Source organism: Camponotus vicinus, unplaced genomic scaffold (genome assembly GCF_025532165.1).
Source record: "Camponotus vicinus isolate PSW18456_S1 unplaced genomic scaffold, iyCamVici1.0 SCAF_3, whole genome shotgun sequence".
NCBI lineage: Eukaryota > Metazoa > Arthropoda > Insecta > Hymenoptera > Formicidae > Camponotus > Camponotus vicinus.
In genome coordinates, this window is record NW_028141967.1 from 6,790,488 (window position 1) to 6,812,804 (window position 22,317).

The 22,317-nt window shown below is 28.6% G+C and overlaps 2 protein-coding genes across 5 annotated transcripts; one reads left to right on the forward strand and one right to left on the reverse strand.

Annotated features, from left to right (window-relative positions):
• The first annotated feature begins 215 nt into the window (after nt 1-215).
• On the forward strand, nt 216-12,109 carry LOC145968888 (UPF0047 protein YjbQ). The gene is made up of 3 exons (XM_083094756.1): nt 216-1,012; nt 1,181-1,317; nt 4,395-12,109. Exons 1-3 carry the CDS (start codon nt 853-855, stop codon nt 4,608-4,610), a joined length of 513 nt encoding a protein of 170 aa, XP_082950882.1. The 5' UTR covers nt 216-852; the 3' UTR covers nt 4,611-12,109.
• A 2,594-nt stretch (nt 12,110-14,703) lies between these two features.
• Nucleotides 14,704-21,234, reverse strand: LOC145968887 (uncharacterized). Of its 4 annotated transcripts, none has more exons than XM_083094755.1 (10): nt 21,094-21,222; nt 17,648-17,862; nt 17,298-17,517; nt 16,782-17,081; nt 16,503-16,696; nt 16,247-16,402; nt 15,773-16,061; nt 15,575-15,703; nt 15,146-15,389; nt 14,704-14,904 (listed from the first exon to the last, which is right to left on the reverse strand). In XM_083094755.1, the coding sequence occupies exons 2-10, from the start codon at nt 17,716-17,718 to the stop codon at nt 14,888-14,890; spliced, it is 1,620 nt and encodes a 539-aa protein (XP_082950881.1). In that variant the 5' UTR covers nt 17,719-17,862; nt 21,094-21,222; the 3' UTR covers nt 14,704-14,887. The 4 variants fall into 4 exon arrangements, with proteins under 4 accessions (XP_082950881.1, XP_082950880.1, XP_082950879.1 ...); XM_083094754.1 differs by having other exon boundaries at nt 14,704-14,981; XM_083094753.1 differs by lacking the exon at nt 14,704-14,904 and having other exon boundaries at nt 14,993-15,389; nt 17,648-17,754; nt 21,094-21,234.
• Between the last annotated feature and the right edge of the window lie 1,083 nt (nt 21,235-22,317).

Here is a 22,317-nt window from a genome sequence, read left to right on the forward strand (position 1 = left end):
GCAACATTACTAGATTTTCCGATGTAACTCGACGCTGATTGGTAGGACCTGAAAGTAGAGACCAATCATATTCGATTGCTACTTAGCGGTTGAGTCCGCTGAATGCGGCCATGACTTACATAACATAATACTCGATGCTCATTGGTCCATATGGTCTTATGTTATGCATATGCAGCTATGCAATTTCGTGTGTGATGGCCCTTAATACAACCTTTATGGGTAGTGCTGTATACGGCGACGGCGCCGCCATTTGCGTTCGCTTATTAAAGACACGGCACATGTGACCGTATCCCATTCACCGTTTTTAATTACCCGCTCACCCGATATATAAATATATATATCCTATGATTTTCCATCACAAGCTTGCGGTCTGGTAACGTTTGTCGCTACCTTCGACTGCCGTGATTAAATATAGGTATAGGTGAGTGGCAGCTGTCGCAGTGACAGGTTCCATGCGTATACTTGTGAATGCGTGAGTGCGTGAGTGCGTGCACACCTTGTATACGTATGTACGTCACGCGGTTACTTCTCCCTCTCTCTCTCTTTCTTCTTTCTCTTTTCCTCTCCTTTCTCCTCTATTTTTCTCCTAACCTAATCTAACTTAACCTAACCTTTCTCGCGGCTCAACGAGCACTCGGCAGAAATTGGGGCGCGATAGATTATCTATAAACATCAAAGAGAAAATGGAATTCTGCATCGATTACTTGAAGTAATCTACCGAGTGATTGAAGATCAGCTGGTTTCTATTTTCAGGTCTCTCTCTCTCTCTCTCTCTCTCTCTCTCTCTCTCTCTCTCTCTCTCTCTCTCTCTCTCTCCCCCCCTCCCCCTTCGCATTGTTCAACTGTGCAGTCATGGCCTCGTCTAACCGCGGTATCCAAATCGGCTCCGGCTGGTTCCAGACCAAGATTAATCTTAGACCGCAACATCGGGGCGTTCACCTTGTCACTGAAGAGATCCTCAGGCAAGTCCCTGAGCTTTGTCAGTTTTCCATTGGTCTCTGCCATATTCAAAGTGAGTACTAATCTATTACTGATAATCTAATTGAATATAATAGTTGTGTTGTTTTTATAGATGACTAGAAATTAATAGTTTATTTATTTAATATCAATATAATTACTGCAACATTGCGTATATTTTTTAAATAGAGCAATAAATGCTAAATTTAATTCTTTCCTATAGTTCTTCACACTTCAGCTAGTTTAGCGTTAAACGAGAGCTGGGATCCAGATGTAAGAGACGATATGGAAATGATGCTTAATAAAATAGTTCCTGAAGGCTTGGAGTATAGACATAGCTGTGAAGGGCCTGATGATATGGTAAATTCAATTTTTTTCAGATATTTTTTAAAATAATATTATTCTTTTATCTTATCATTTTCTTTATATTATAATGAATAAGTACTTTATATTGTATTTATTTTCAATAATATACATATTTTGGTGCACTTTAACAAATTGACTAAATCAAAATTATATAATATATTAACACATTGCATGATGAAGACATGAATTGATATCTTTGGTTTTTCAAGTATTAAACATCAGAGATGTCAATTGACATCTTTTGAACATTCTCATATAGTATTGCTATCAGACAAACATTTATATATGATGTGCATACAAAAGTTTAAAAATAGTAACATTTATTTAAAATTATTGACATTTCTCTTTTTAGAAAAGGATTTTGTTGATATCACAAATGAACATTTTATTTCAAGTACTTTCTCATATATACACAACATATAGAAATGATGATAAGATAATTTCTCAATTTATTAATGGATTATATAGTGAACTTTTTATCTAAAAATGCAGGATTATAATTATATGCTAATATTTTATCAGATGTTTCAAGTGATGATGAGTGGAAAGATATAAGTAACAATAATAATAGTAATAATGTCAGTAGTAATTTTTTGCTTTAATGTCATAGAAAAAGAAATGTACTTTGTGTGTTTTTTGATGAGTAACATAGAATAGGAACCTTAGATAAAGAAGTTGAGATTGATCCTTATTTGCAATTGTTTTAATTAATACATGCACAATTTGATGTGTTCTGAAGTGCGCAAGAACTGGCCTTTTAGTTCAGTTCGTACAATCCGCAATGTATTAATAAATCTCTAAATTTATTCTTCGAGAAATAGATTTATTCTTCAAGAAAAGAAAAAATTATGTCTTAGCAAACACTGTTATATTAATATTATATAAGAGCAATAAAATTGAATGTTACAGGTAATATACACAAATATCACTGATAAATTATTGATTAATTATAATTGTAATATAACATGTTATATTATTGATATATGTAATTATATTGCATATAGAATTGGTTCGTATAAAATATTCATACACACATATAGAGTTGATAACTAAATATATAAAATAAATTATATATATTTAATTTATAAAATTCGGGATTTAATTTATATAGAAATTTCGATTTTTTGTTTCAAGTAGACAATTTTCTACTTATTCGTCTAGTTTTAAATAATTTGTTTAATATTACGAATTTGGAATCATTGTTGGAATTGTATTAAAAATTAAACAAAAAAAGATATATTTATGTTATTTATGTTTATCTGTATTTTGTAGGCTATATATTTATGTTATTTATGTTTACCTGTATTTTGTAGGCTTTATATCCATTTCATGATAAAATATTTGAATAAAATATTTGAATTGAATACAAATTAGTTCTGATTTCATCGCGTAGCAACAAGCAAAAAAATACGTATATAAGAATATTATATTATTATATTGCAATAATATTCTACTATTATAATATTGTAAAAACTATATATTGTGTGTGTGTGCGTGCGTGCGCGTGCGCGTGTGCGTGTGCGCGCGCGTGTGTGTGTGTGTGTGTGTATATACAGTATGTCTGATTTAAGTGGATACGCTTAATTATTTCAATTATTTCGTAGAAAATTAAAGATACAAAAAAATTGTTCAAACAAAAGTTGTTTGGTTACAAAGGGGACACAATATGGTGCAATTGTTTTCTTTGTGAGTGGAGGTATAGAGCATATCTCAAGGTCATCTGAATTTTTTTAAATGGAATGCTGGATTTTTTTATTTATAGTATAATAGCGGTTGTCAAGACGAATATAATGACCTATAATTAAAGGTCACTCGAGGTCATGCAAGGTCATAAATTAACAAAACTTGTTCACACTCTTTATTTTTCAATGCGTATATTTAGTCAAGTATAACAAGAACATTTTAGTACATTTTGTATTTAGTCTTTCCTTCAACATGTCCTTCGTCATTAAGAATGCAACTTTGCAACCTTCTCAAAAATTCTAATTCTACCCGTTTCAACATCTTAGCATTTATTTTTGTACACGCAGCTATAATCCTTGTATGTAGTTCGGTTACATTTTCCACTGGTGTTCGAAAAACTATTTGTTTCAAATAGCCCCAAAGAAAAAAGTCGCAGGCAGAAAAATCAGGTGATCTTGGAGGCCACGTTATTGGTGCACCACGTCCTATCCACTGTACTATCCAATATACTAAAATGTTCTTGTTATACTTGACTAAATATACGCATTGAAAAATAAAGATTGTGAACAAGTTTTGTTAATTTATGACCTTGCATGACCTCGAGTGACCTTTAATTATAGGTCATTGTCGTCTTGATAACCGCTATTATACTATAAATAAAAAAATCCAGCATTCCATTTAAAAAAAATTCAGATGACCTTGAGATATGCTCTATACCTCCACTCACAAAAAAAAACAATTGCACCATATTGTGTCCCCTTTGTAACCAAACAACTTTTGTTTGAACAATTTTTTTGTATCTTTAATTTTCTACGAAATAATTAAGCGTATCCACTTAAAACAGACATACTGTATATATATATATATATATATATATATATATATATATTTTTTTTTTTTTTTTGCTCATTTGAGAGAGAGAATCAGAGAAATTTTTTAAGGAAGTCTTTTTAAACACTTATGAGAGACACACTCATTACAATTAGAAGAAAACATTTGTTGCAATAATATAATGTCGAAGTAACAAATAATATGATGCAAATTACCTATATAATATAAAAATATATGTATGTATATGTAATATTGTGATTATATATATATATATATATATATATATATGTAATATTGTAATTTTATATATATATAATTACAATATTACATATACATACATATATTTTTATATTATATAGGTATAATTTGCATCATATTATTTGTTACTTCGACATTATATTATTGCAACAAATGTTTTCTTTTAATTGTAATGAGTGTGTCTCTCATAAGTGTGTAAAAAGACTTCCTTAAAAAATTTCTCTGATTCTCTCTCTCAAATGAGCAAAACAATTTGGAACATCAGTAAAACAATAACAATTATTTCTAATGTTTCATAGCCGGCACATGTAAAGGCTTGTTTTTTGGGCTCATCACTGAGCATCCCAATCACCGACGGCAAACTGGCGCTAGGCACATGGCAAGGCATTTGGTTAGGCGAACATCGCGATCATGCTGGCAGTCGCAAACTTGTGGTAACGCTAACTGGTGTTCTAAGGGATTCGGCGCGTAGTCCTCTCAGCCCGGTCAGTCCTATTGCTTCTACCAGCAGCTAGGACCACTCGCACCCCCAAAGGCGTAGCAAGCGTCAGCTGCGCGTGTCCACCTCGAGTGAATCAAGCTAGCAGCCGCTACAAGCGCTAGTCGACTTATAAAAGTACAATCCATTGAGGAAGAGAATGAGTCGGATACCTCGCAAATTTATCCATCCGCGTCGATCGTGGACAAAAATCGATATCGCACACTGTTCATGTCTTCTGTGTGCGTGTGTATGTGTTTTAAAGTTTTGATTTAATGTTTCTGACATGATTATTCTGCAAGAATATCTGTTTTTTTGTTCAAATAAAATAAGTCTTTGGGGCTGTTGCAAGAGTTCCCCAGACAAGAAAAATTGAAAATGATATTTTTGAAATTGTGTCGATGTAATTTACATGTCGGAAATCAAGGTTTTAAGGAAAGTTTCAGCTTAAAAAGTTGCATTATAATTATTAATTAGATAAAAAAGATCAAATCTTTCTGATATTCAGACATACAAAAACTAAGATCATTGAGAGTTTTTTGGTTCCAAAAATATTTGAATAAAAAGACTTAGAAATTTTTTTTTAATTTGTGGAATTTTTTAATGGAAATTAATCCTTTTGTGAGTATTTAAAATACTTCTCTTTTCATGGTTTTTTTAACTCATATTTTTATGAGATATGCATTTGCGACATTAAATAATAATGATAATAATACAATAATAATAATAATAATAAAAGACGCAAAGGAATATAAAGGGATAGAAAAAGAAATGAAAAAACTGCCACTGCGTATGCACTCATTGTACGCGTCTTTTATAAACAAAACGAATTAAATGCGAGTATCCAGTGCTCTTCCGCCTCGTTATTAAAAAAAGACAGCAGATGAGGGGAAAGATACGCTCTAAGGAAAGCAATTAGAAAAAGAAAGAGAGAGAGAGAAGAATGAATCTATGCATTCCGATAACGCGTCCAATACTCCGAATTTACGTAGTTTTATTTAGAAGACCCTTTTGTATAAATGAAGTTAACGAATACAAGCAACCACGCAAAAACTTGCATCCTTTTTTACACTCTGCTACCTTTAAGCTGTCTCAAAATGAGAAACAGAAAGATGGATAAAAAAAAGGGTAACAAGAGTGAGAGACTGTAAGGTACGAAACTTTATGACTTTGTTGCGAACTTTCTGACTCGTCATTTTAAAAATGAGCTGAACCGTTCGCGAATAATGTTTCTATTAGGAATGTGTATATGTATATAGAGAAAAGAGCGACGATTCTTTGCTGTACGCGGTTCTGCTAGAATTATAAGGTATGTTATATCATGGGCACATAGCGCGATTACATTTCTTATGTAAGTTATCACATACAGGGTGTTTCAGAATTCGCGGATACGGATTCCACAGCGTGATTGTTCGTATCAAAACAACTTTTTCCTCTAGTAAAATTGCGTCTGAGTATTACTTTTTAAGTGAGAGCAACTTTAAGCTAATGAATAAGCGCCTTAGATTACACTTGAATCAAGGGCGGCGCGACATGTGTGGTGTTTGAGCGCGTATGCTATTTTATCACTTCATTAAAGTGTTACAAGAATTATGTATCTAAATATCGCTATTTTCAATACAACTTATTTAACAAAATTTTCTAATTGATACCCCGAAGCAACGGCTGAAGAGATAAGATTAAATGACTTGTAAATAATTTTGATCTAAAATTATTGTTCCAACATTTGAAAAATTTGTTGGCCCTGAAAAAGGCCGATCAAATGCTTCAGAGCATATGCTCAAAATGCAGACCTTTCATTTGTATAAACATTAGTTCTGCGGATAAAATTTTCGTGCACGTTGGAGCATTTCCCATGTAACAGTTGCTATTGCACAATGGAGTTGTTCTTCCAAATTTTTTAATCTTTCTATAAGATTTCAATAAATAAAGGTAAAATAGCATACACGCTCAAACATCACATACCGTGCGCGCGCCTGATTCAAGCGTAATAGAGATGCTTATTCATTAGCTTAAAGTTGCTCTCACTTAAAAAGTAATGCTCAGACGCAATTTTGCCAGAAGAAAAAGTTGTTGGTTTTGATACGAACAATCACGCTATGGAATCCATATCCGCGAATTCTGAAACACCCTGTATATGTGATAAAATTTGAGCACAAAAACATTGCAGTTTTGTGAGAGACTAAGTAATAAAAATGTATGCAATTTTTTATTCTGTGCAAGTTTTTTGAATATAACAAAAAATTTTTCACAGTTAATCACGAGCTGTGGTTAAGAAATTTTCTATTCTTGAATCATGCATACAATGATATTAATGATATATACATTATTCGATCGCTATGCTTGATAAAATATTATATACTAACACTCTCTCTATTATGTGCATGATAAAGAAATTTTAAATCACAGCTTATGATTTAATTAAATCTTAAATTTGTATATTTAGAAAGCTATTGAAAGCTTGGAATTAAAAAATGGCATGTACTTTTGTTATTGAATTTATCGCGAACTTTTTTGTTGAAGTTTTTTATGCTTAAATTTTGTGATATCCTGTGTAATTGAAGTGATGTTATTACATACTTAAACAGTTAATTGCATCAACATTAATTATTTCTCATGTTTTATTATAACTATATTGCTCTGTTAAGTCAAAGAACTCCATGTTTTCTCATTGTTTTCCAATATTAAAATTTTTACAAATTATGTAAAATTTAATTGTTTTATGTTCTTTCAAGATATCATTTAATTTACAAGCATTAAAGACATTTTTCAATGCAATATATTCTCACTGGAAAATTTCAAGAATTCTTAATTGAATTATTTTAAGATAAAATTAAAATTATCTTTTAATATCAAAATATTTAATTACAAAGAAATTGAATGATTTGTCGCTATTACTTGGAGCTTTAAAATTCTGTTGAAAATTTTATCATAATTTATTTTTTAAAATATTGAAAATAATCTTAAGACTGCTAACCTCTTTTCGTAACTCATACTACATTATGACATCGCAAAAACCAAAAAGTGTGTAAATTTTATTATTTCTTGAAATAAATTAGTTTTTAGTATATTTGGTAGCATATATCTGTCATATATATATATATATATATATATATATATATATATATATATATATATATATATATATATAGAGAGAGAGAGAGAGAGAGAGAGAGAGAGAGAGTGGGAGAATGAGAGAAACAGTTAAACTCTCCTCTTTTTCAATTCATAGATTAATAAATAGCTTTAAATCTTATTCTGTTGTCATAATATTTTTTTTAATAGAAATGTGTACAAGGGATACAAAGAGAGTAAATATAAATTATGTTTATTTATTATATAATCTTAGAACAATCAGAAAAGAAATTTTTTACATATTTTGGTAATTTCTATTATCGAACTGGAGTGAAAAAAATTATTTAGAAAAAAACTAATTTATTTCAAATCCAAAAAAAGGACATTTTATTCTTCAAATGCTATAATTTAATATATCCAGAAAACAATTTCGCAACAAATTGTCGCCAAATTGGAATCAAATGCACTCAAAACTTGATACCAAATACTATAGCATCTGTGTCCGCAATAAGCTCATGTTTTGTTGACAAACCTTGCTGACAAAACCTGACAGCAAATTGATAGCAAAATCCGAACAAAGCTTACTAATATGCTTGACGTCAAATTGTGGGCAAAAACTGACCAAAATCTACGCCGGAAAGTTTGACGACAAATTGTCAGTAAATTGTGAGCAAACCTTAACATTCCAAAGCCATTTAAATTTGACGTTTACGGATATTTAATTTTCAGTTATTATTTTTTCTTTTTAAGTAACAGATTATTTATATATAGAAAAAAAAATTTTATTTTATAAATATAAAATTGTAATATATATAATATACAAGTAATATATTAAAATTTTTGTTTCTGATAGATGAATATTTTACTTATAAAAATATATAAAATTTAGACATTTGTGTGTCTTTTAAATTAGACTTCTATAAAACATTTATTTAAAGGTCTGTTAACCGCTACTACGTTTCAAAAATGTCTATTAATTTTTTTATTAAATGTTTCTTATTAAGATGTTCTTGATAATGATGTTCTATCTGCTATTGTTTTATTTATATTCAGCCACAGGAATTCATATTATATTCAATATTTCAATAACACGCAATAAATTGATTAATTCCCATTTATCTGTTTAATTTCATATCTGTTAATCTGTTTAATATTCTATAAATCCCAACAAGAGATGGAGATTTAACAAATTATTTTAAGTTAAATCAATTTATCAAAAATTAAACTGACTAAAAAGAAGAAATATACTTTGAATCTTATGTTAGTCTCAGTCCTTTATATCAATTTCATAAAAAATTGAATACGAGTTATAATTAAGCTTGATCGCCGCGTAGAGCGGCAAATCGAATTTGAGTTGCTTCAAAATATCAAGTTTGCTCACAATTTGTTGACAATTTGTCGTCAAATTTCTCTGCGCAGATCTTGATCGATTTTTGCCGGTAATTTGACGTCAAGCATATTTGCAAGGTATGCTCGGGTTTTGTCACTAATTTGCTGTCAAGTTATGTCAACAAAGTTTGTTCACAATTTGCCTTCAGACTACACGTGCGCAGATTTTGCTCGATTTTTATCGACAATTTGATGTCCAGCATGTTATTAAGCTTTGTTAGTTTTTTGCTGTCAATTTGCTGTCAGGTTTTGCCAACAAACTTTGTATGATTTTTGCCGTCAATTTGCCATCAAAGTCTGTAGTAGCAATTCTTGTCCGCAAATTGTAGCCTTTTTACTAACAAGAATTTGTAGCAAGCCTTGACAAAATCTGTTCGAGCAAACTTGGCTGACTCTGGTAGATATAGTAAAGAACCAGCAGTTTGAAGATTATATTAAGAATGACTTTTCTTAAATTTTAGGACAACTAAATTTTAGATTATTTATATATTTTATTATTATATATTTATCAGTTTATTATACTTACCAAAAAAATGTTAAAGAATGATTTTTCAAATTTTGAAAAAAGTAAATTATACTACTATTTACTTATATGAAAAAAGTAAATTATACTACTATTTACTTACTACTATACTATTTACTTATTGTATTGAATTATTTAATTTTTTTAGGAACGGAAAAACGCTAGAATTTATAACTGTTGTTGTAATTGACTCTTAGTTACTAAAAAACCAATTTTGAAATTCGTAAATAGCAGGTATTGTTTTAAGGAATCTAGCACTACAGTGAATTGTAACGTTGATTCATCGCGGAGATCAGAAGTGGTATCAATTTCGGAAAAGTTTTCTTTACACTTTTGACTCTTTGAAAATGTGGAAAATTCTAATCATTTTAGTCCTCAAAATATTGCATCTTTGGATAAATATAAAAATCTGCATTTTTTCTATTCCAAGGATCATCGGCGCAAAAAAGAGCTAAATAAATCTTTGTGATGAACTAACAGAGCTATTTAACATAATGTTATTAATCGATGCTTACTATGAGCTTGTTGCAGCATGTCGTCAAAAAATGAAGAGACAGGCAGGACAATTGTTGTCGTTTAGTCGTTAATTCTCAACGTATACATAGGCATGCAAAAGAAAAAAAATGCGTTGTCGTCCATTACGTGATTAAACATGGACTTGCTTTAAAGTATGTTCCTCTATCTACAGTTCACATAGCTTAAAAAGACATTATCGAGGCTCAAAATATAATGTAATATAATGTGATGTAATAATACACTGTCGAGATCATCGTATGTGTTGCCCCTTCGAGTGCGCAAAATGAGGGAGATACGAGGAAAACTCATACATTGAAACCTTTCAAGAGTATATCTCTAAAAAGTATATTGCATCCTTTTCTAACTCACTTTCGAAAATATGAGTAAGGGTAATAACTCAGTTATGTGTAACAATGCACAGAAATGCGAACGCAATATCCTCTCCCGGTAGCGTAGAAATGTTCATGTAAATCTCACGAATAACCATCGTGTGAAACACAATACTTTCTAACGATTACTGAACTTAATAGGAATGAGGGTAACTTGTTAAAGTAGCCCAGAGCAATTTATTATACAGTCTACTCTTGAGAGATTCCAGTGTTCATACACAAAAGTGATATCTTCGTGATTCTTTCTCTACAATATCTAATGTCTCCTCACAAATGCGATTTTAGGTTTAACAGCCTGTAAATCACCCACCACTTACAGTTCGTGGTTTAAAGTGAGGCGATTAATATTTTAATCTGTATACATACATATTGTAAATAATAACGGTTTGCTGAACTCAAAACGAAGGTGCATTGATCGAGATCTTAGAAAATATGTTATATACTTAGTGCGATCTCTCACACTCTCTCTCTCTTTCTCTCTCTCTCTCTCTTTATAAGGTATAATTCTATAAAACTCCAATTTCTGTCTCTTCAAAGATCGTAATTCTCAGATTCGTAATTTGAATGAATCTTTTGGTTCCTTTGATCTCTCAAATGTTCAAAGTCGATTATTTCGAAAAAAATCATTTTCGGATTTTTTGGAGTAATTTAGAGTGTCTACTTCTTGGAAAAACATGGAAAACCTGAAATTCTCAAAATTTATTTCTCTTATACCTAGAAAAACTTAGGAATATAAAATTTTTTAATTTTTTTCTTTAACTATCGTACTCTCATATTATTAACAGTTGACTAGCCAAGTGAAAAGTACGTTTAAAATATAAATATATCTATCTCTGTTTATATATTCAATGTTTTAATAAAATTTGAATATGCATACTACATTTTCTTTATTTAATTTTTAGTGATAACAAAATGGAAATCTTATACAATTGAAGAATGTTTATTTTATGAAATTTATTCAATTTTTTTAAGTACATTTATAAATCTAGCATTCAAAAGTTAAGAAGTTAAGAAGTTCTGTGTTTTTTCCTTTGTACGAAAAATGCAATAAAAAATTTTAGTTTAATTTCATAAAATTTTTATATTTTTAAAATATTTTTTTACCTGGAATTTTTGAATAAAAATATCTGGAAAATCAAGGAATTCTTTTAAAAACAGACGCTCTGGGAATAATTTTTAAATAAATTTTTTATACTAGCAGAAAGAAAAAGAGAGAGAGAAAGATTATACTAATATTAATTTTTTTTTATTCTTTCAAATCTTTGTGAATAATCTTTTGGAAAACATTGCTTTAAACTTTTTTTTATATGAAAAGTTTTTAAAAATTTTATTTAAAAAAAAAATTTTTTTTTAAATTTAAAAATTATATTTAATTTTATATTATTTGACCTTAAATTTTTAGATTTTTTAGGCTCCTTCTAATGCATTATAAAAAATATAAAAGTTATGATCATCTGTATGTCAACAATGAAATTATCAAAACGAGAGACATAAAAATTCATCTCCAAGCGTAGGCTTTCCGCTTATGCAGCGAACGCGAATTTCATTGCAACGCATGCAGACTCCGTGAGTCCTTCATTGCACTCTTGCATAAATAGAAGTATTTTCTACCGTTTAGAAATAAAGAACTCTGTTATAACACAACATGGCACATACAATATTACTAATTATTAAATATCTGTGTGTTTGTGCTTGCGTGTCTGCGCGTGTGAAAATAAAGACAAGTATTCATGCGAAAATGAAAGAGAAGAGGTGAAACGCATAAACGAATGAATGTATCGCAGTTTTACAATGACAACCTACATGCATTACGAAAGTATACTAAATTTAATGATCTTTGCATAAGAACAACAAAGTTAATAACAATTTTATATAATTTTTCATAAGATTTACTTTTTTGCACGTTCTAAATGTTTTTCTTTGTAGCGGTTTATTTATCTTTTATAAATAATATCAATAGAAATATAACATTCTAGTAAAACCTATGGTATCCTAATATAGTATATCCTGTCTCCTTTCCCATATAGAGATTATTAATATTAAAATAGAGATAGAAATTAATTAGATTCTATCGTCCATTTCATAATTGTTAGATTGCAGATATTTATGTGTGCAAAAAAGTACGTCGCAATATTAAAAACATATATATATATATATATATGTATATATGTACATATATATATACACATACATATATACATACAGGATGTGACAATAACTTTGTCTATTTGAAATGTCTCCATTATTTTTAGTAATATGAAAAAATTATAATTATGAAAGTTATACGATGTTAAGAGGATAATATTCTAGTAATATTTTTTCCTTAAGTGGAGGCTTCAGAAAGATTATTTTCATTTTTTTTGAAAGCACTAATTTTTTTATATAAATCGATTCAGCGTAAAAAGATAAGAGTAGGATGGTCAAAAATTGAATAGTTAAATTGATATAATTTTTATAAACTATGATATATCTCATAAATATATATCTCTCTATTTAATTTTTTATTCTTATAACTTTTTACGCGAAATATTGCAAGGAATCGATTTATATAAAAAAAATTAGGATGCTTTAAAAAAATAACTTTAAAATTTTTAAAGCCCTTCACTTACAGAAAATAATATTATTAGCATATTATAGGCTTCTTGACATAGTACAACTTTGATAACAATTTTTTCATATCTTTAAAAATAACGGAGATATTCTGCAATTCTATAACTAATGATAATGACATCATTGTTATGAGTTACAAAATCACAGTATAGACAAAATTATTGCCACACTCTGTATATGAAAGAAACATGAGATGTTCTGTTTCTGCGCATCAAATTTTAATGGTAGAAATATTTTATGAGTCAGGTTTTTTTTCTTTGGGAAAAACAGGCTATGTTACGTAATTTCCTATTTTTCAAAATTAAAAATATATCGAATACTAATTTCCCACATAGCAAAAGTTGATCCTAGGTACGATCACCGGATATACTTCAAAACTTTTAATTATCCGAAGGATATCTGTGTAAAACCGTAAGACATATTTAGGATATATACTGAGGATATCTGAATGTTCGCTTTTCATGTTATCCTTAGAAGATCTAAAAATAGATATCCCTGGGATAACTTACATAACAAAATTAAATCCCAACAATATCCACTGGAGGTTTAAAATGTCTTTTTCGTTGTCCTAAACTGATCCAGAGGAATCATTAAATATACGAATCTATTTTAAATGTCTATTTAAAATATCTCGAACTTTTTTTGAAAAAATATTTTATGCATAAACAATATAGTTTTAAAAAATGCAATAAAACAGTAATCTTAAATAGTATCACCAAAATAAAGTCAATGACATTACAATTTTTTAAAATGGAAATTTATATACTTATATGCGCTATCTATAAAATTAATACTTTTATTGCGTCATTGAAACTGAATACTTATTTTTATCTAAAACTCTGAAGATGATGAATGAATCATTTTTATTTATTTGCTGGACATTTATTCGTTTGATAAAATCAATTTAATATCTGAAGTTCCTTCACTGGGGTTGCGTCGGACATTAAATTGAAGCAAAATATTTTTAATCCTATTTGTCGCGAGCCTTTTGCAAGCTTTATATAATTCTCATGATTAAACTTAAATACGAGATAAAAGCGTCGCGTAGCGGTAAATGAACGAACTAGTGATCATATATGTATATGACAATCGGAAATATATTCTCAGGAAATCCTACGAATGACTTTTTATTGTCTATATCGTTTAGATTATTCGATTAAATCAGGATGTACTACGGAGATCTTATGTTATACGAGATATCCTCAAGTAATCCTATGGATAATTTTTTAATTTGGATCAAAATGGGATCAAATTAGGATGTCCTATGGAAATCTTATGTTATGTGGATTATAAACTAAAATTTCGTTAAAGTCCGCTTAAAATTATATTTCTTTATCTTATTTTAGATAAGACTTACAATAATTCATAGAAAAATAGTTGCTAAAAAAGTGTATGTAAAATAGAAATTGTATTTTAAAGTTTCTGGACAAAAAATTAATTAAGTAAGTCTTATTTATTCTATAAAAATGTTCGCATAAAACATCTGCATAATTTTCTAAATTATATTTCTAAATTTTAATTCTTTTCTAATATTGTATTATGTTTTAATGAATTAGATCATTATATATAATCGGTTTATTAGCTTCTTTCATAAAAATTTTTGAAATAAAGTAGATAAAAAGCAAAGATTAAGAATATAAATGTATTCAAAAATTTTCCAGATGGCAGTATATCTTACAATTATTTCTAATCATTATGGTGGTAATAATGATGTTAATAATGGTACTGGATTTTAAATCTAAAGACGAAAAAGCTATCTTTTCCACTGAGATTAGCCCGAACCAATCATTTAATTTGAGAGTCGGATATGGTTTACTTTACGGTCACAACTAAAACAAACAGTTTATGCAACAATGAAATTAACAGCAATAAAATTTTTAAGATGGACAATGAGTTTTGTTGATTGCTGAAAATCATAAAAAAATATTACGAGAATTCTTTATGCTTACAGAACTTTATATTTTTTAATAAACACACAAATGAAATTAATTGAAGATTTTTTAAAAAAACTTTGTAATCAATTGGAAGGTATGTTGAAGATATGATTTACAAGATCCGACAGAGGCTTACCGTCTGGTTTTCTGGTCTGAGATTCATTAGGATTATTGTAATTTTCTGGAAGCGGGTGAGGACCCGGATAGGTCAAGTCCAACGCCTTCTCTTGAACCACTTTGAAAGAAGCTTTAATATTGTCTAACGCATTCCCTAAACCTGTCTTAATCTGATTGAATTCTTGCGTCACTAAGGATAGGCGACCAAGCAAATAATTTAAGTTCTCATCTACCTCTGTCATGCGTTTTGTTATTTCGCCGACCTGTAGAATTTCAAATTTTTGTTATTTCAAATTAATTTCATACTGACATTATGTGAAATATTGGTAGTACATGTGGTGATCTAATATAGCGACTAACTTATTTTAGAGAAATTTTACATTAATCTTCATTAATCTTCATTAATCTTTACTATATTTTAATTTAATTATGCTTATTATTATCTTACCTTACTCTCCATTCCCCCCATAGTAGATGTCGTACCGTTAACGTAGGCTTCATTCTGTTTATGTAACTTGTCTAAAGCTCGAGCACTCTCTGACATTTGCTGATACATCACGTTGATCTGTCGCCAGATCTATAGTAAAGATAATAACGATAAATCCCAAAAACAGTTAGCTCATTGAGCAAGTAACAAGTCATTTACTTTATTCATTTCCTGTTCCATTTTACTAGTAAGATTTGCTAAGGCACCGTTCTGGTTATTCATGATATCATTCGAGATTCCATCGAATCTTTGAGTAAGAGTGCTGTTAATATTGATGCCTTGTGCCTTTACGAGATCGCCCACTTCCAACAAGATCTGATGTACGCCATATTCTACCCTTTTTTTTGTATCTAACACATGATCGGCCATGGAAACCATCACGGACTGACCCTTTTCCAGTTCCTGTAAATCCTGGCTGACACGTTCTGCATTGTTAGCCAGGTCCATTCTATAACGTAAAAAAGTCAAAATTAAAAAAAATTATACAATATATTTAGATTATTTAACATTAAATATAGTCTTCAGATTTTTATTTTTATTTAAAGATAATATTTAATATTCAGAGGATGAGAAATAAAAGATAAGAAAAAGACAATATTTAACATTTATGATCTTCAAAATGACAAAATTTACCGTAATGCTGTTACAGATTCCTTCGTTTCTTCTTTGGCTTCTGTTATTCTGTCCTCGACATTATTGATACTTCTTGTAACAACATCCTTTAATGCGTGCTTCACTTCTTGCAACATAGTCTGCGTCTCGTTGTGAAACGTCTGCACTTCATTTATCCTATATATTTCACAAACATTAAAATATAAAATATTCTTATATATTTTCACAAAGAATATTAATTCAAATTTAATCATGAGAACTTCAGATACAAAATTACCTGGGTAATTCATATAATCTATTAGAAGAGTTTTCCATTAACTCTTGTACCCGCACTAATTTCTTCATGTGCTCGTCAAAAGCTGGCAAATCCAATTGCCGCTCCAATGGCTTCTCTTGAACGCTCCGCGTCAGTTGTTTTATCTTCTCTAGAGAGTTCTCAATGTCTCCGATTCTAGTGGCTACGTCCTGCACCTATATAACAACAAACAATTTATATTCTTGAAGATATGAAGAAGGAAGAGAGATGTTACTTTCATGCATCCCATAAACAGATTACCTGCAAGAAAATCGTATGCGCTTTCTCCATTAGAATAGTTGATTCTCTATCCATTATTGCTACATTATTGTGTAGATCCTCTTTAAGTTTTGCAATTCCCTCTATTGAGTTATTTTCGATTTTATTCAATTTGTTGAGAATATCGGTAAAATTATCATTCGATGTAGGTGTAATTTCTGGGCGACTATTTATCTCTGCAACTTTGTTTTCAATATCCGTGAGCCAACCTTCCAAGCGACTCTCTAGATCCTCCAAACTGTCCATTGTCTTCTGCATCTGTATACGTTCTCTCTCATCTCTCTGCGCGAGAAAAAAATATTGTTAATAAAAAATATCCAAAAATAGGATAAGAAAAAGGACAGAAAAATGAGAGATGAAAGGCAAGTAAAAGCAGAAAGTTTATTGGAGTGCTTTAAAAAGAGTTGGAAAGAGCTAAGATGGAAAAGAATGGCGAGATTTATTCATTCCAAAAAATAATGTTTTCGCTCGTTTTACTAATTGTAAGTAAATGTTGACCTGCGCGAACAGATGCTCTATTCCCGAGATCCTCTCATCCAATTTATTCAGCTGTAGTTTCAACCCATCCACAGCGGATACACGCTTTGTCAGGATAGTTATGGTTTTCTTTAATTGCTCGCCCAGCTGTCGTTCTCTTACTTCATGCCTTTCGAGTTTTTCTGTATTCTCTCGCATCATATGTACTAAACTCAACATAGCATCTTTAATGTCTTCGTGACTAAAAATTGAAATAATCATTTATAGAAAACTTCGAGTAAATACAACAACATGCTGAAAATTAAATTAGAAAAAAGAAGAGCACGTTCAAGATATCAATTTATAAATTAAATAATTGATAAATTACATACGTTATCTCTCTGGTGTGACCAATATCGATGCAAAAGCAATACAAGAACGTCAAAAGAATAAGCAGTTTCATCGTCTTGTAATTTTTGCTTGTCCAAGAAACTGTAATCTAGATTAATATCTAGATTAATTCTATATTGGAGTGTTGTTTTCCTTGATAATGTTCTAGTCTTTTATTATGTTAATTAAAGAGTTTCGTTTTCAATGTTGATAAAATCTAGTAAAAATTAAAAGGATAATCGTGGAAAATCAGTAAAATTATACCAAACAAATAAGAATGTCACTCTCTACTTGTGTAGGTTCTATAAAATATCTTTCTCATGTGTTTAATTGAATGAACTTCCATCGAGATAAGAAGCACGGAGTCACCCATGATGACCTCAAGAAATATAGAAAGAAATCATTCACAATAAATCATTCTTAATCATCAGTTATAACTGCATAGAAGATAGCGATATATTTCGTCTCTTAGCGTATATACATATAAAAGCATATTTCAATTTATTTAATTAATTATATATAATTGCATATTATACATATAATATATAATAATTATAAAAATTCTAATATAACATTTGTCGCTAAATTTAGATTCGTTCATAAATATTAGATTGTTTGAATATATTAATTATTTTAATAATATATAATTTATTTAATAATTTATATACAGGGTGTATCTGAAATGATGCACTAAACTTTAGGAGCGTATTCTAGAGGTCAAAATAAGACTTTTTTTTCTTATGAACATGGGTCCGCAAATGAACTCCCCTCCGAGCTAAAATTCGAAAATGTGTGAAATTGACCAAACACCCGCAACGCAAATTTATTTATCTCTCAAGAGAGGGTGATAAGTAACGTCAAAACCTTTTTTTTTCTGAAATACAATCAATTTTTAATTTTTTCCCCAAACTTTAGGGGCCTCTAACTCGGAAGGGGGTTCATTTGCGGACCCATGTTCATAGGAAAAAAAAGTCTTATTTTGACTTCTAGAATACGCTCCTAAAGTTTAGTGCATCATTTCAGATACACCCTGTATATAAATACGATATATATTTTTTATATTTTTTTATAATAAATTAATATATTATATTAAGTTTTCATAAGATATTATTTTTTATATTTGTACATATTTAATTATTTGCTAAATTAAAATTAATTAAAAACAATACTTATTTTTACTCTTTTAAAATTTCTCTTCTTTTACAATTTATTAATTTCTATGTTACGCGCGATTATATCTTATATATATTATATTTAAAAAATTAAATTTATAAATATTTTCAAATTTAAATATTTTTTAAATTCACTTAAACAGAAATTAAATAAATAAAGGATTTTTTCATAGAATATGCATTTCTTATTCAAACAAGTAACTTCTCTCTCTCTTTCTCTTTCTCAAGCTGCACACAACAGCTTCTTTCTTCTAGGAAAGTGATGAAGGAATGAGATATGTGCAGCTATTTATGGATATATAAATAAGCGTTTCTTCAAGAAGCCATGTGAGCCACCATGTGTTTCAAGTGCAACAGATCTATTTTATCTTTTATATAGGTGCACTAGCAGATATATGAAACAAGTTTCAAAAATCTATCAATTCTTTTATCGTATTAAAAAAGCGATTAAACTTTATTTTAATCTTTTTGTTATTGTTATATATACACATACATATGAACATATACATATACACATATACACATACATATATGTGAAAGTTACTATTACAAAAAAATTTATTATTACATTTTGTATAATCTTTTTATTACATACACACATATATGTACATACATATATGTGTATACGTAGTAAAAAAAATACACAAAATATAATAAACTTTTTTCATAATAAAGAAAATATATTTATTCTTTTCATTTCTACATATATAGTTATCAAATCTCTTTACATTTTATTATATTTATACAATACAAAATAGATTTATATGTGTATATATATATATATATACATATATATATATATATATATATATATATATATATATATATGTATATATGTATATGTATATGTGTACATATATTTATTAGACAATTGATGTGTTGAGATTTATAATCTTTTAGAATTAATAATTATTGAAAGAGCAAGATTGCAATGATGCACTCAATTTGCTGAACTGAACAAAGAATATTCCATCGTGACAGTCTATATTGTGCTATAAATAGAATGCGAAAAAGGCTGGTATAACTCTTACGCGTACAATGTTAATATAATTTATTATGTTAATATAAATTTAATTATAATTACTATTATTTTCAACACAAACATGCTTATTGGAGAAAATTTAAAGTTTAAAGATATATTTATAATAATATTTTTGATATTTTTAAAAATCCAGAAATATTCTATATTTCTAAAATGTTAAGAATTCAAATATATATCATAAAATTTGCAGATCAAAGTTGCTATATTCAGAAACTTAAAGATAACTTTCCAAATATATAAGAACTTTGTAAATTTATTACATAATTTAATACATATATATCTATATATAAAATTTATAATTACCTTTAGAACCATATTTTAAAATTAAAAATTAAAAATATTGATTTTATCGACTAAGAAGAAATATACAAAGAAATAACAATATATAAACTTTAAATATATCAATGTGTAAAGAGAAAGAATAAAATATATAAAATGCTAAAAAAACATAAGTTAAAATATAGTAGAAAATAGAAAATTTGATAACAAATATATTATCAAAAATTGTAATTATTAATATGAACTGTAATATATTAACATGAACTTTTTCGTTTTAATTTTCTCTTTTCTCTTTTTTTTCTCCAACATTAGTATATATGTGTGTGTGTATATATATATATATATATATATATATATATATATAAATTTAAATGTCAAAAATATAATATAATATAAAAAAAGCAGGTTCAATGCAAGTTTGTAAGAAAATTAATTAAATTAAATTCTATTTTTGTGCGTATTTTATTCAATTTTGCATAAAATGCACTTTATAATAATAATCGAAAGAAAAATTGCAATGCATTATTAATGAAAATAATACTATAAAAGAAAAACTGACCGAACGACTTATCGATTTCTTGGTTAAAACAGCATTTTTCCATTAATCGACTAAAATCTCCGAGAAATTGCAAAAGTTTATGATATAAGAAAATATACAATGCAATCACAATATAAATCCATGACAATTAAATAAATCAAAATCAGAGATATATGCATAAACGAAAAAGTAGTAAGGAGTAATATCAGAAAAAAATGCCATTATAAAATAAAAAGCGATAGATAAATAGCGTTTGGTAGTAATTATTTTCTATAAAATTCACGTGGAAAGGAAAAGAGCAAAAGCATACAATTAAATATGATGTCTATCGATATCGAAAAAGACTCGATTTTTGTTTCGACGCGAGTTTCGAACAATTGAGACGAGGAGATCAACGTAATCGATTGTTTTACTTACTATTATCGAGTTTATATTATCCTTTTGACGCAAAAAAATGTGTGATGTAGGAATATTCAATCACTAGCGACTGTTTTCTGACGCAACTAGCAGGAAACTGCAGAGACTTGCCTTCGCGCTGTGCCAGTAGATATAAAGATTTTAAAAATTCTCTGAGAATCGACTTACTCGCGCAGTATTACCAACCTTTATAAATGAAAAACAAGTTTTGTTTTAAATTGCATTTTTCAAATATTTTTTTCCTTCTGGCTTTAAATCTTGAATACAGTTGATTTATTTTTTAGTATAAAAATATGCAATAATATGCTATTAAAAAAATAATACAAAAATATAAAAAGAAAATTATGTAAAATAAATGTAGCAATTATATATAAATTATTAGAAAAAAATCTACATATAATGAAAAAAATAGGGATAATAAAATTGAAAAATATTTAGAAAAATAATTTTTATGTCGTTTTTTTAAGTAAAAGAAATGAAAAAAAAATTGTTGAAAAAATAAATATAATTATAAACTATATTAATAAATATAAATATATATACAAATATAAATTATATTAATACAATATTACAATTACAGTACAATTATATATATAAATTTATATTCATATAATTATATCAAATCTTTGCTTCAAATTGCACCCTTTCTAACAAAGAAATTAATGTAAAAATTATTTTTTAAATTATTTTTCAATTATTTCATTAAATATCTGTTTATATAGACAAAGATTATACAAAAGAAAGAAAACATATACAGGGTGGCTGAAAACTTTTCGCACATCCGAAGTGTGAAGGTAGATTGACTCAAATTAAGAAGGAAGGTCCTCTATTGTTTTGCGAGATTTGCAATAATTAACGAAAAATTAATTAAAGAAGATCGGCCAATGCGCGTGGCTAGAAGCTCGCGGCGGCGAAGGCGGTCTTACTGTAACATAATGGCCTGGTTTACACCGTACGTCTTTTGATACGCAAATCAAAAGTAATGCGCACCAAACGTTTAATTCGACTGCGTTTACATCAAATGTATAAATACATGCGCGCGCTTTAAGGAATCCAGCTAAAGTACGCAATAAAGTACGAAGAGTCGACAAGTGATACACAGTAGTGTTATATAAACGAGAAATGGCCGACCAGTCAGAAATAATCCTTCGTTCTTTGATGCACAAGTGTTTACAGCGCCACACATATGCTTGATACGCGTATTATTTTGATACGATACGCCTT